The 15,542-nt window shown below is 38.0% G+C and overlaps 1 protein-coding gene across 3 annotated transcripts in view; it reads left to right on the plus strand.

Annotated features, from left to right (window-relative positions):
- The first annotated feature begins 948 nt into the window (after positions 1 to 948).
- The window catches only part of ktn1 (kinectin 1), a 51,630-nt gene continuing 37,036 nt past the window's right edge, over positions 949 to 15,542 (plus strand). For all 3 annotated transcript variants that reach the window (XM_067366590.1, XM_067366591.1, XM_067366592.1), the window contains exons 1-2: positions 949 to 1,090; positions 14,282 to 14,934. In XM_067366590.1, coding sequence (XP_067222691.1) covers positions 14,283 to 14,934 — 652 coding nt within the window. In that variant the 5' untranslated portion in view covers positions 949 to 1,090; position 14,282. The remainder of the gene's footprint in view (positions 1,091 to 14,281; positions 14,935 to 15,542) is intronic.

Consider the following 15,542-nt stretch of genomic DNA (forward strand, 5'->3'; position numbering starts at 1 on the left):
TGCTTCAGGAAGCTTTGGAGCATAATTAATCAGCGTGTCGAATCATGATTCGGAAACCGTCAAACTGTTGAAATCACGTGACTTTGGCGCTCCAAACAGATGATTCGACACGCTGATTCATAACGCTCTGAATCTTCATGAAGCAGTTTTGAAAACGGCCACACTAAGTCATTTTGGTTTTTTTGGCGCACCAAAAATATTCTCGTCGCTTTATAATATTAATATTGAACCACTGTACTCACATGAACCGATTTAAATATGTTTTTAAGTACATTAATGGATCTTAAGAGAGTAAATGTGATTGCTGGCTATGGAGGCCTCACTGAGCCATCAGATTTCAACTAAAATATCTTAATTTGTGTTCCGAAGATGAAAGAAGGTCTTATGGGTGTGGAACCACATGAGGGTGAGTAAGAAATTACAGAATTTTCATTTTTTCATTTTCTACTAGGTGTAAAATATATTGTTCGCTGCAAACATGATGATATTACATTTATTAATTATTAATTTACTATTAATAAATGAGTAAAGTTGCATAAAATAGAAATACTCAATAAAGTAGGCGAACTAGGTTACCTCAGATGTTTGAATGGATTCCACAACTGGTAAAATAAGACAATACATTTACTGTAGGAGCCATACAATTTAATGGTGACTTAATTAAAAAAAAAATTCTATTGCGCTTCTGATTTGGCAGTGAAATTCACCGATTTTGGGTGTGTAAGATGTGAAGGATTCTATGATCCAGTAAGTATATTCACCCCATAATGGCGGCCGCGTCATCTAGTGGCTGTTACCCAAAAAGCATCAAAGTGTCGCCTCTTGACTGAGCTCCTGCCCAACCCATTCAGCAACAGCAAAAACTCCTCTTCTCGCGAGATTTCCGTAACCCGTCACCCCCGGTCTCTCTGGCAGAGTTCCGTTTTCTTCTCTCACTGTGCGTTTCATTCCACACTGACCTGACCCTACCAAAGCGAAACAAGTAGACGTGCCGCCTACAACCGGGCCGGAGCCGCAGTCCACAGCGCTTCCCCTTAAGGAACGCCTTTACATCTCGACAATAACAATAATAACGAGGACACCACCGCAGGTACGTGGAGCAGCGGCTTTATCTCGCTTTATATACAGATTGTGGCATTGAAGTGGAGCGTGAATGGATGGAGCAGATCACACGGGGCCTAGCGCACTGCTTGCTCCGCTGATCCTTCCCCATGCCACCATGCCGCCGGAAGACAGGCAGCCTCGCGCTGGACAAGGGTGTGGATTGAAACGGTGAAGACCTGAGATCCCGGCTAACACAGGATCTTAGTAAATATGTGCTTTGCATGAGGGGTTTAAACCTGCTGAACAAGCTGATGATGTCCGTTCAATCCACACCTCCCTCTTTACAGCTATGCTAAGCTAGTGATACTAATCAGTGCGATAGAGCTGAAGATATGCGTTTTCATTTCCCTGCTATTTTTTACCCTCTTTCGCTGTCAAGTTTAGAAACATGCTTGGCTGGACAGTCTCAGCACGCGCTGCGCTTCTGGTTAGTCAGTTCTTTATTAAACGTCCCGACCAACATTAAGTCATTTCAGCGATGGGCAGGTGTTCTCTAAGGACTTTGCCTCTTGTCCCGACCTCATGTTATCTTATCATGAGGTTTATTGTAGCTCTGGTGTTAATATCCAACTCACTATGAAAATATTTGTTGTTTTTTCTTAACTTATCTCTGCTTGTCGCAGCCATTAGAGCCTGGCTTGATTTAAGTAGCCCTGGTGCGCTGGACATTTCCCTTGATGAAGCAAACGGAAAGGATTATCTGTCAGTAGTAGATGGGTGGCTTTAAATAGTAGCTTTAAGTTTTGCGCATGCGCAAAGACTGGTCATTCAAAGAAATAAGGACGCCTTCATGCGTGCCAGTCATCATTTAAAGGGTTAGTTCACCCAAAAATGAAAATAATGTCATTTATTACTCGCCCTCATGTCGTCCTACACCCGTAAGACCTTCGTTCATCAACACAAATTAAGATATTGTTGATGAAATCCGATGTCTCAGTGAGGCCTCTGTAGTCAGCAATGCCAATGTAACTCTCAAGATCCATAAAGGTACTAAAAACATATATAAAACAGTTCATTTGAGTTCAGTGGTTCAACAATAATGTTCTAAAGCGATGAGAATACTTTTTGTGCGGCAGAAAAACAAAATAATGACTTTCCAACAATATAGTGATGGCCGATTTCAAAACACTGCTTCGGAGCTTTACAAATCGAATCAGTGACCCGGAGCGCCAAAGTCACGTGATTTCAGCAGTTTAACCGCTTGATAGGAGATCCAAATCACTGATTTTTTGGCGCACAAAAAAATATTCTCATTATTTTTGGGTGAACTAACCCTTTAAAGACCTTTAATGAAATCAAAATTGTACTTTAGTGGCTTTTAATACATGTCTATTATCTATAGCGCTCCTAAAAGTTCTATTTTAGCAGGTATATGTATGTTTAAAATTAATTTTTAATAGGAAAATAAACCTAAAATATCTATGACTCAGCAGTCAGGTTCTGGGAAATAAAAAGCCCATTCATTTTCTCCATAGGGGAATTGATTTGAATGATATCAGGTCTGATAGTCTCTATAAGAGATCTATATATAAGAGTGAAACGGCTTCTCGAACAAGAGAAAATGTAGGGTGGGACTTGATTTTGTCCATCAGGAATTGATTGGATCATTGGGTCATTGTCTCATGCTATTGGTTGATCTCATGTGAGTGACAAGTTGTCCTGTCCACTCGCCAGTAAACGCGTCAGCAGAGAAGAGATGTTATTTTGATTGAACATTATCAGGGCACATAAATGAGAAAATTATGATGTGCACAGATAAATCATTTATAATAAATACAACAATATTCCATTAAAAAAAATAAGAATTAATACATTTTGATTTCATGGTGACTTTAAAGACAGACCTTCTGTAAGCTACATTGTTGGTAACTGATGGTACAACTTTTTAATGAAGCCACTAGCCCAAATTATTTTTTTGATGCTGTTCAGTTTATTTAAACAATTTGTTTTGATTCAACAACATTGTATCAGGTTTCTGGTTTAAATGTGATTGATTCATGTTAAATTGACTTGAAATGATTACCCTTTGACTTAACTTGATGTTTTCATATTGAAATAACATGTTTCAATCAAGTAAACCCAACCAGGACTCAATCAAACAGGATTTTCACTTCCCATCATACTTTGCAAACTTTGAACTAGGAGTGTAAATGTTGAAATAAAGTGTTATTTTAAGCAGTTTTTAGGAAGATGAGAAAATGGAAAGACTTTTTAATGTTTACGGTTCTATTTTGGTATTTAAAGTTTCTGTTAATTTAATAGTTTTAGGGTTACCATTGTGGTGAATTGTTGTGCTTGGGTTGAGGACCTGCTAACAAACTTTCAAATTACTTTAATGAAAAAATTAATCACTGTGGTAGTGCATTTCCCAAAAGCATTGTAAGCCTATGTTGATTGTAAAACCATTGCCACTAATGGACTTATGTTCAATTTAGGCATTACAATGTTTTTGGTTAAGGCAATTTAGGATGAATCCAGTATCACATCTAGATTTCTAACACAGAATATCGCAAATGTTACATAAATCATAAAATTAAACAAGAATAATTAATTGAAAAAAAATCAATGTATATGAAAACAATTTATTATTTATTTATTTATTGCTTTTTATTTATTTTCCAAAACATTGCAAATTAGTTGGGCTGACACTATTAAATTAAGCTGTGCCCAACCATAGTAAATAAGTTGAATCAACCTTAATAAATTAAGTTGACCCAACGTAAGTACATTAAATTGGAATAACAGAATTGCATAATGCTGAAATAAAGCAACTTAATCATGTGGAAATCCTTGCCATGATTTATTTATGTTCGTTCAAAGAGTTCTTTTTTTGAGTGTTCATTAAAGCTGTTAATTACACAGTCTTGTACTTTTGTCAGGTTACCAAATGCTTTGTTGCTTTTTATGTTGCGATTCACTTCGTAGCTTGATCGGTTTGGAGGAAATAATAAAATCTAACAGACATTTTTTTAAATCCCTGTGGGAAAGTACTTTCGGAAACAAGGCCACTTAAAAAGTGGGCGGCACTCTATTGCATTTGCACTCAGGGGTGTGTACACATTTCTGTCCAATCAGTTGCTCTAAAGAATGAGAATGCCCCTCCCACTATTACCAACTGTTTCTTGATTAGCAACTAACTAATCATGGTCCTCGGCTTTGTTGTATGATGTTTTAAATGTATGATGTGTGATTTATGATATTAAAACAAAAAGGATATGTCCAGTCCCATTCCTGTTTCCATACAAAATGTTATTACGGTAAAGAAAATAGTGTGATTGAAGTATTTCGAAGAGACTTTGGAGAACTTTTTGTTTATATTGGTGTGGAGCTGCTCTTTTTACACCTTTTTACGCCTTTGCAGCAATACATAACCCTAGTTTCCTCTCTTTGTCTGAAACATTGTTCTGAGTACTGTGTGTGTATATAAATAAACAAAGAGAGAAGTTTACGTAATTAAGACAAGTAGATGACTTCATTTTCACTTCCTGTGCCTACTGAGTTGGAGCTTGCTGCAGCACAACTGGCTTACAAACAAAGGGTTTTCTTTGTCTTTCATGGATCTGAGACCGTTTGATATAAGCGTGTCAGTCATGCGAGTTTAAAATGGCGGAAGGAGGCGAAACACAGACATGAATATTAAAAAATGCACCTACAAATTTTAAATCTGAGATCTGGGCACACTTAATACTAGTGTTCATTTACTAGTGTATTTACTCTGTTCAGACTTTTTCAGTTTTATTTGAAGCAGATAAAATAAAAGGGAGTTCATATATCTGACTGCTTGTAGACTATTTACTGATGAAAATGTAGCCATGTGCAGGATTATTGAAAACCGAGGTTGCAAAGAATGCATCGTGAAATCGAATTGAATCGAATCGTTGACCATGATAATCATAATCGAGTTGAATCGTGAAACCAGTGCCAATTCACACCCCTAGTTAAAGGATTAATTCACTTTCAAATGAAAATTAGCTCAAGCTTTACTCACCATCAAGCCATCCTCAGTAGGGCTGCACGATATATTGCATGAGATTGTCACGCGCATTTCGTCAGTAAAGCCGGTTCCCTGATTACCGCTAAATCGCCATCACCTGCTTTCAAATGGAGCGGCATTTAATAGACAGAGCTGTAGATCCCTGATAAGCCACGCAATATCGCGCTCATATCGCAGATGTATCGCCTTCGATAATGAATGCGATATTGCGTGTCTTATCAGTGAACTACGGCTCTGTCTATTAAATGCCGCTCCATTTGAAAGCAGGTGATGGCGATTTAGCGGTAATCAGGGAACCGGCTTTACTGACGAAATGCGCGTGACAATCGCATGCGATATATCGTGCAGCCCTAATCCTTAGTATATGTGACTTTCTTTCTGATGAACACAATCGAATATATTTTAATAAATATCCTGACGCATCCGAGCTTTATAATGGCAGTGAACAGGGTTTGAGCTGAAGAAAGTGTCTCCATCCACATCTATCCATCATAAACTTACTCCAAAGGGTCCGGGGGTTAATAAAGGCCTTCTGAAGCGAAGCGATGCAAAAAATAAATAAATAAATCCCATCTTTAACAAGTTATAAAGTCAAATATCTAGCTTCCGCCAGACCGCCTTCCAACTTACGAAGAAAGTGTAAAACTCTCGGAGTTCAAAAAGCTTTTTCTACGTCCTACACCTTCTCTATTCAGTTTGTGGAAAAAGCTTAACTGACGGCAGTTCCGTTTTTTTTTTTTTCGTTTTTTTTCTTCATAATTTGAATTCAGAAGGCGGTCTGGCGGAAGCTAGATATTTTACTTCATAACTTGTTAAATATGGATATTTTTTTGTTTGTTGATTTTCAACATGAAACTTTGTGAAATTTTATGTGTATCAGTACTTTTTGAACTTTTCAGCATATTTTAACAATACTGTGATAATTTTGATAACTCTGTGATCATTTTGGCCACTAGAATTGTGATGTGAAATTTTCATAGCGTTTCATCTCTACACTAAACCATTTCAATTAATTTCCTAGTTCAGGGACTTTATGACTAATAGTCGATCTTGGCAATCATTGTTTGTGTTTGGATTGAAATATGCTGTATATATTGCTTCCAATTTTGTAAAAATAGACTAAAACAGTAATGATAAATATGTAGTGTGCACTGTAGTATATGACATGTCACGTTACCTGCATTCATTGCTTTTATACTTGTATTGCAATTTAGCAAGTGGCATTCATTTCAGGTATCGTCTTGGAAAGAAATACAGTTGATTTTTAATTTATACATTTCATATTTAATTTTTATAAATTAATAAATTAAATAATAAAAGTCTCATTTTGGCAGCCTGATTAAATACCAAGATGTTAAAATTATGGTTGGATTTACATAGTTTATTCAACATATTAGAAATAGGTCATGTTGAGCATGTTGCATTGTGGGATACAATACCATACAATACCATACATTGTGAGATACAATACCCAGTGCACAGTAAGCTCTGATATACACATATTGGAAAATGTAGACCAGCCGGGTATTTTGTGCATGAAGACAGTTCACATACTATGCAAAGTGCTGAAATAGTAGAGTATTACTACAAACGAATGCATTTCTGAACATATAGGGAGAGGTATAGTTTTGTTGACCAGATACAAGGCCACGGGTCCGCTGTGTTTGGCACCAGCAGTGGTCTCTCACAGATTTGCCATAGCTAAACACCTCATCCTGTGGCAGCGTTCTCAGACGCACTGCTTCTGAGTGATTCTCAGCTTTGTTTTCGTTTTCCTCTCAGCACGACAAAGAAAAGTACATACAGTTCAGAGCAAGTGAGCGCACCACACCCATCTCCACTTTGTTCTCTCACACAGGGCTGTGCGAATCAAACACATGTGAAGCCAAAGAAATGTGTTTCCACTTACTTAACATGGAATATGCAAGTAAGGGCAATGAGCAGATTTAGCTTACACCTCAACAGCTGCTTGTCCCGTCTTGTATGTTTCTAAAATTCCTTTCCCTCATTTTTCTTAGTCCATTATGCATTCACACAAGTATTTTCATTTTTATTATCATACTTGTATTTCATTTACAACAAAATTGTATGTTTTAACTGACAAAATAAAAGATGCAAGTTGATAATTGAATCACTTCAAAAAGCATGCATGCATTTATGTCAGTCAAACTGAGTGTAGTCATTTTCATCAAAGCTACTACAGTCATTTATCTGTCAGTCACGAAGCCGCTTTTAGTTGCTACCCAGATTAGTTTAAGCAAACTCTGGTTTTTCGGGTTCAAGGAGGTGGATTGGTGTTTAGTGGTGTTCATCTCCATTGTAACTTGCGCTACACGGCTAACCTGCTCCGGAGCAGGTTTCATTCTGGGTTAGAGTTCGCAAACCCAAACTGGACAAATCAGCTGTGAATAAAATGTGACATGTATCTGATGCAATAAAGGCTGTATCTCTCGATCCAAAATTGCTTATCTTTTTCTGTTAATTAATTATTATAATGATGTATAATTCATATATTAATATAATTATTATATTAATTGACAATATTACACTTTGCTTTTAGTTTTAAAAACAATCTCTTAATCTTCAGAAGAGAAGTGAATTCGCCATCTCTCGCGCGTAAAGTGAATCAAACAGACACTGATCCATGTGATTGGCTGTTTGCAGCACATATCACACTTTCAGGTGAAAAGACCACTGAACCTGGTTGGATTTATCTGGATTTTTGGAGTTTGTTCAGCTAGCTTCATACAACAGGCCACAGATCCTACAGAAATCATTCTAATATGTGGATTTGTTGCTCAAGAAACATTTGCTGCTTAATGTTTTTGTGGAAAGATACATTTTTTCAGGATTATTTAATCAATAGAAAGTTCAAATGAATAGCATTTATTTGAAACCTTTTGTAACATTACAAATATCTTTACTGCAAATTTTGATCAATTTATTGTATCCTTGCTGAATAAAAGTATTAATTAAAATAAAAATTCTTACTGACCCTAAACTTGGTAAGATAACATGGTAGTGCAGGTTTTAAAGGTGCTAAAGAGGATGTTTTGTTTTATACATTTTTGCAATATTACTTGAAACTGTCTTTACTAACTGATAAAAGACAATATTATTCCTTTCAGTGCACCTAATAAATAAATATACATCATCTGTGCACGAGTTAGGGCCTTAAAAACATCAGCCAATCGTTTACGCGATAATTGGCCCTCTGGCTTGTCAATTACTGCAGTGTCATTCCTTGTTAGAGACGTGCGCGGCTGTGCGCTCCAGTAACTTTCCACACTCCACAGACGCCGCATGCAATGTTTTTGTCAGTAGACAGGAGTAACAACTGCAGACTATGAGTTACCTGCGGTGAGTCCGACATAATGAATCCACAACACGACACAGCGAATGCCGGTGGTAAACACTCGTGTACCAATACTCGTGCGTGAGTTTTGGGAGGCGTTCCCTTGAAATGAGCTGTGAAGGAGGGGGGTTGTTCTTACGCATGCGCTCATTTCAAAAACCCAGTAACAGTCTTTGGTTTCTCAGTCGATGAAAAGATCCTCTTTAGCACCTTTAAATGTACCTTTATTGAAATGTGAACAAATGCAGATTACTGATTAATGAAGACTAGTCCCTTACGTTACTTAATTTAAAGAAAAGTAGTCGCTGCCCCAGGCTCTTGTCCATGTACGCAGATATGATTAGATACACTATGTACTTATGCACTATGTTCTCAATCGTGTAGCATATGAATTTTATTTGAAGGTTATTTTGTCATTCAACATCAGATAGCCCCCTGATAGCCCCTTCCTCTCATCTACGTTATTAAAGCTGCTACATTTGACTCGTATGAAGTTTCCAGCATTCCACACTTCGTTTAATTAAGTGCATCATCCGGGTATTTAAAATGTACTTTTTCTATTTGCAATTTTTAGCGTAAACGCACTCCTTGCACTATTTACGAAACTGCATAGAATAGTTCAAAAAGTATGTTCAAAAGTACTGTAACGTTAGCAAACAGTGGGTAACGTTAGCAAAATCTGAAAAATGCTAACGTTACCCATCAGATTGTGCGGGTAGGTTAGCTAGCTAACTCAGCACATCATTGCTTGGAAATAATGACGGTTCTTTGTTCATAATGCATATATTTGAACGTGAAATAAAATGATTAAAGGCAAGGCAGAGTTACGTTAGCCTGGCCTGCTAAAAATATAAGTGGAAATATGTTATCATTGCAAAGTGGCCAGGCTAACGTCTTGTGTTTATTCCACAAAACTTATGGATAAGCTGTTTGAAAAAAAAGTACACCTATTGTTTTCTAAATGAGAACTTTATTTTCTAATAATACAGACTCTGCAGATTTTTTTTTTTTTTTTTTTGCACAATTTCATGTAGAGCTCACCCGATATTGGCTTTATGTCCAAAAAAACAAGTTTCCTATAACGGATATGGAGTATAATTGTTCTATATTTTGTTTTATGCAATCATTCTTTTGGAAAATCTGAGAAATTCTGCACAATTAATTGCATTTTTACAATGTTTTAGATGAAGCTGACAGTACTACTGGTAGCTAAAAGCATAATCAAATTAATCAAACTGGACAGTAGAATTTTGCAAATGACAAGCATTCCAGTTCTACCCTAATTGTCTCTGTCTGTCTTGGGAATAATTGCTTGTTAAGAGTATGAAATAGTGTACAAATAAAGAGTTCACATGCATCCTTATTTCTTGGAAATGGTCTCTTGTTGGCTAAGTAACATTGTGAGATGTGACCGGAAAATGGAGAATGTTAGACTGATGACCTCTTTAGGGACTCCTGGGAAATTGCAATAGAACGGTGCTCCTAAATGTATTCTTAATGTAATCGGCTTATCCAGATTCCCAGCACAGTGGATCTCTCGGACACGCTTAACCGAACAGACTCCAGGCAGACAGAGAGCAAAAGGCTGTTCCAAGACCTGGTGCTTCTTGTCGTTGTTTTTCCTCACTGTCCTGAAGGCAGAATTCAGCCAGGCATATCATCCAGCACAACAGTGCAATGTTTCTGTTTGCTGTGAATTTTTTTTTTTTTTACAAAAGCATTCAACCAAACACCCACTTTTATGGCTTCCATCAGGCTGTCTTTTCCTTGTTGCCTCGTTGTAATTATAAATTTTTTCTTTCTTGGGTAATAATTTTTTTGATAACACTTTACAACAAGGTCCCATTAGTTATGCATTAACTAACAACGAGCAATACATTTGTTACAGTATTAATCTTTGTTAACATCAGTAAATAAAAATTTCATTGTTAGTTCATGTTAGCTCAGGTCCATAAAAGGGGCCTATTATGAAAAATTCTCTTTTACATGGTGTTTGAACTTAAATTGATCCTTCGCTAAGCCACGCCCGAAAACCGCCACAGGCCAATCGTGGTTTAGCAACCATTACTAGGCGCGGGAGGTCTGTCAAGCTTTCGAGCGAGGGAACATGCCGAAGCGTTGTGCTTATGTGTTAACCTGATACCCAGTATCCTAAAAGTTTGGACGGGGTGGTGGAATTTTTTTCCCTTCCCGAAACCTAAAACCCAAGGGGAGAAATGCCGGTGCTCTGACAATTTGTGCTACCCTGTCAGATTTTGCTACCTCCCATTGAAACAGTGGGTAACGTTAGCAAAATCTGAAAAATGCTAACGTTACCCATCAGATTGTGCTTCCAGCGTGATATTAATGTGGACTATGGCTTTATTAACATCTACACCTACCCCAACCCTGAACCTACCCTTACAATAATGCATATACCGTAATTTTGTGTTATTTATCATGACAATAATGATGTAATATTGATGTATGCTATGCAGTAAGCCCGGGTAGGACAATCTGACGGATAGGTTAGCTAGCTAGCTAACTCAGCACATCATTGCTTGGAAATAATGACGGTTCTTTGTTCATAATGCATATATTTGAACGTGAAATAAAATGATTAAAGGCAAGGCAGAGTTACGTTAGCCTGGCCTGCTAAAAATATAAGTGGAAATATGTTATCATTGCAAAGTGGCCAGGCGAACGTCTTGTGTTTATTCCACAAAACTTATGTATAAGCTGTTTGAAAATAACCTAATAATTATAAATCACAAATTTCACTTAACCTGCTGTGGATGAACAAAGCTTTTCCTCAATAAATTGTGTGTTTCCCATTTGAATGGTCAGCATATGAGGCGGCTGCTGCTTGTGCTGGGAGCTTTAGCTTCAATTTTGATCAAATTATTTTCTAATCGGTTGCATATTATGTCATGGATATATCCCTTGAATGCATACTGCAGCCCATTTTGTCTTCCTCTCTGATATTTCACCTGTTCGCCAAAAAATGACAAATTATCTCCTTGAAAATGTCTGACACCGGTGCATACATACTGTAAATGACTTGCCAGATGCGAAAGCTTGACAGGCGTAGCAACAGTAACTAAGGAGGGCGGGGCTTAACAAAGGGTCCATTGGCAGTGTGTGTTTTTGGTTAAAAAAAAATCCATCAACTCTTTTTATTTTCATATTTCCTGTAAATCATAAGCAGTATCTCAAAACTAGTTATTCACATTTTCTGTCAATGTAACGTCACCGTGTTACAGATTATTGTTGCTTCCACCTAAAAGTATAAAACCATAAAATAAACACTAACTGAAATAAAATTTTAAAAATTATTTTATTCCAGCTAGTTTCCAATGCAACATTTCTCATTTTCTTAATTTTAGTTCGTTAAAGTACTAAAATAACTCAAACTTAATATAGACATTAAAAAGGAATGAAATTGACAAAAACACTCAACAAAATGGCTTAAACTTTAACTAAAATTATATATATATATATATATATATATATATATATTAATAATATTAATAATATTAAAAACTAAAATAGTATATCAGTGATACTAAAATAACACTGGTCAGACTAACATGGGAGGTGTTTTTGTTGTTTTTTTTGGGATGTTGTTTTCTTCCACTGGTTTTAATATCAACCAGCCGCAAGATTCACATTCAGTCTGAACAGATTTTTTTTTTTTTCGTCTGCACTGTGGCCTTTAATGGCTAAGCTTTGGACAGATTAGCATTGAGGGGGGGAGTCGGTGCCGTTTTCAGATCTGAGACCACTCGGTGTCAGCGTACTAGAGTGACATTTTCCCCGCTGGATATTTTTGTTGCTTGCAAAGCCCCTCTGCACTTGAGTTTAGGATGTCAATTGAGTTAGCTAGGGTGTCTTGAATGACCACTCTGGGTTGGAGTAGCTCCACGGTGTCATCTATTCAACAAAAAAATGCTTTTCTTGTTAATAATAAATAGAGGCAGTTTTAGCTGTGTTTTTATTTAGCTCAGCGATCATCATATTGCTCGTATGCAGTCTCTGTTCGAGAGCGAGTGTCACCCGTTAACAGGTACTTAGCTCGGTGTCAATAAGTAAAGCCAGATTGCTGCCCTCAGCACACATACTAATTGGCTCATACCACTGCGAGAGGGTGGAGGTGGAACGGACAAACCGGAGATATGGAGGAGGTGATGAGGTGTGCTTTTCAGAGTAAAAAAATGTCAAACAGAAGAGGAGGTGTTCCAGGGGAGTCAGTGAATACTGTTGGTTGGCCGTATTAGAACGTCTTATGCAATATGCTGAATAAGTGTGCCATGCATTCCATTTTTTCTTTTTCCAAGGAAGGAAGGTGTGCTGATTTTTGCTATGCCTAAGGTAATCTGTTATGCACTGCCTTTAAAGGTAGGCAATTTGTTTTATAAACACTTTTTGTTACACTGGTTGAAACTCTCTTCACATCCTGACAGCGATCAATAATAGATGTGGTCTAAATATTAAAACATGTATGTTTTTTGTGGAAGTCTCAGGACCAAAAACAATTTGCCCAATCATTGCATTCGGTCTCATTTCCATACCTCCACGCACCCTGCTCGCGCCGACATTACACATCATCAGCGTGTTCCATACGGCTATGCAGAGTTGTAGACACAGACAGTCACAGAGTGCCACAAACAAACAGCAGCCGCCTTTTACAGTTCCTTCTAAACCAAAACAATGAGCTTATGCTGCATTCATAACTGTAATTAAGAGATGGCAACTCTTGACGTTCTACCCAGAGCTGTTCACGTCCTCAGACTCGAATTTATGCATTTCTGTCAACACTATCAACGCCGAAATTAATCTGCAGCAGTCAGGTGGTACAACTAATGTTGTAATGTTATGTGCTTTGAGACATGAGGTAATTTAATGCAGTCTCTCGACTCGTGACACTTTGCAGACTGCTGTGAGCGTTCATGTGTTTTGAAGGAAGTGTGGCTTTGGAGAGCGTTCGGAAGGGAGGGTGGTAGTTGTCAAAAGTCCCGACTTCGGTACCTATCGGTACTGAAATTTTAAAAATGTGACGCTTTGAGCGCTGTTGAGCGGATTCGTAAACACCTCTGATTGGCCATTGTGTTGACACGCCCATCGTATATGTCTGTGATTGGCTGCTATGATCAACGCATGGCAGCGTTTGAAAGCACACAGAAGTGTTTGAATTTTAAAGCGTTTTGAAAGTGGGAACGTTTGAAAGCAGGCGTCTACCAGCGGACTGTTGGTGAAGAGCTTCATTGATGACTATTTACAATGTTTTTACAGCGTTGATCATTGTAGCCAATCACAGACATGTCCGATGAGCCATGAACACAATGGCCAATCAGAGGTGTTTACGAATCTGCTCAACAGCGCTCAAAGCGCTCCATTTTGAAAATTTTAAATTCTAGGTACTGAAGTCGGTACTTTTGACAACTCTAGAGGGTGGGATGTCATGCCTTCAATGTCTCATGTTGTTTAAAGGGTTAGTTCACCCAAAAATGAAAATTCTGTCATTTATTACTCACCCTCATGTCGTTCCACACCCGTAAGACCTTCGTTAATCTTCAGAACACAAATTAAGATATTTTTGTTTAAATCCGATGGCTCTGTGAGGCCTCCATAGGGAGCAATGACATTTCCTCTCTCAAGATCCATAAAGGTACTAAAAACATATTTAAATCGGTTCACGTGAGCACAGTGGTTCAATATTAATATTATACAGCGACGAAAATATTTTTGGTACGCCAAACAATTGTTTGTTTGGCCTTGTTGTTGTTGTGCATCCTGCCAGACTGAATATTTGCGCTAATCTGTCTTTTTACTCTTTATTGTGTTTTAAGAATGGCGCTGGACATGGCTGACTCACAGTACCTTCTCATCCTGGCACCGTCACTGGTAATTGCTCTCATGTTCCTCTTTTTCTGGCTCTTCATGAAAGAGACTTCCTACGATGAGGTTCTGGCCCGCCAGAAGCGAGACCTTAAACTGCCTCCCATCAAGCCCGAGGCTCGTAAAAAGAACGAGAAAAAGAAGAACAAGAAGAAGGAGTCCGGCGGAAGTGGAGTGGGAGGAGGAGGTGGAGGTGGTGAGTCGGAGGAAGACCTGAGGGATTTCGATACATCTGATGCCACTAGCCCTGCCTCAAATGATGAGGATTCTGAGGTGGTAACCGTGAGTCCACCTGTTGCTGCTCCGGTCCTGGCAGAACCTCCATCCGGGATAAGAGAGAGGAAGAAGAAAGAGAAGAAGCCAAAAGCTTCTCCAACCGCTGCCCCAGCTGCTGTCCCAACGGTTGTACCCCTTTCCCGTACCACCCCAACTACCCCTCCTGTCTCAGAAGAACCGGCAGTCAATGGTTCCAAACCTTCTGTCCGTAAAGAGCAAGCCATCCCGCTGACCAAGCAATCCAGCCCACCGCGGCCTCAGACCTCTCCCCCTGCCCACGCTGAGACTACCAGCAAAAAGAAAGCCAAGAAGCAGAAGATTGAGTCTGGTGAGTGGCAGTGTTAAATGGGTCATTGACAAATAAGGTTTTTTTTTAAAGTGTAAAAAAACATAATGGAGATAAAATTAATTTTGAAGTTTTATTAGGTGTTAACAATGAGATTGTGGACTTTATAATCAGTTAACACTGCTTTTGTCTTTTTTTTTTTTTTTTTTTTCAAGATGGACAAAATGTGTCACCAAAAAAGTCATTCACTTTAACCAAAATTTCGGTTTTACTGAATTACACATTTGGTTATACGAATGACGATGTTTTCAAACAATGCTAACAGGTTGATATCTATCTAGCTAGCTAGTTAACTTGCTAGCTACCTGGCAAAAGGACAATCAAACATTTTATATTTAGTACAAGTTTTTAAAATATTACAACATTTTCCATGTTTTGTAGCGGTTGTACGAATGACGTGATGTTTCGGGACATGAAAACATTAATTTTTCAAATAGTTAAAAGAGAGTAAGTTACCATGTGCTTCATGACCATGTGGTCCTTTGCAGGTGTATGAATGATATCACATCCTGTCACATGATATTGACCGCATGACTAGACCCAAAATGGTCCCTTTATATTGGTTACTCTGAATGACATCAATGAAATTC

The sequence above is a fragment of the Chanodichthys erythropterus genome, chromosome 18 (genome assembly GCF_024489055.1).
Source record: "Chanodichthys erythropterus isolate Z2021 chromosome 18, ASM2448905v1, whole genome shotgun sequence".
NCBI lineage: Eukaryota > Metazoa > Chordata > Actinopteri > Cypriniformes > Xenocyprididae > Chanodichthys > Chanodichthys erythropterus.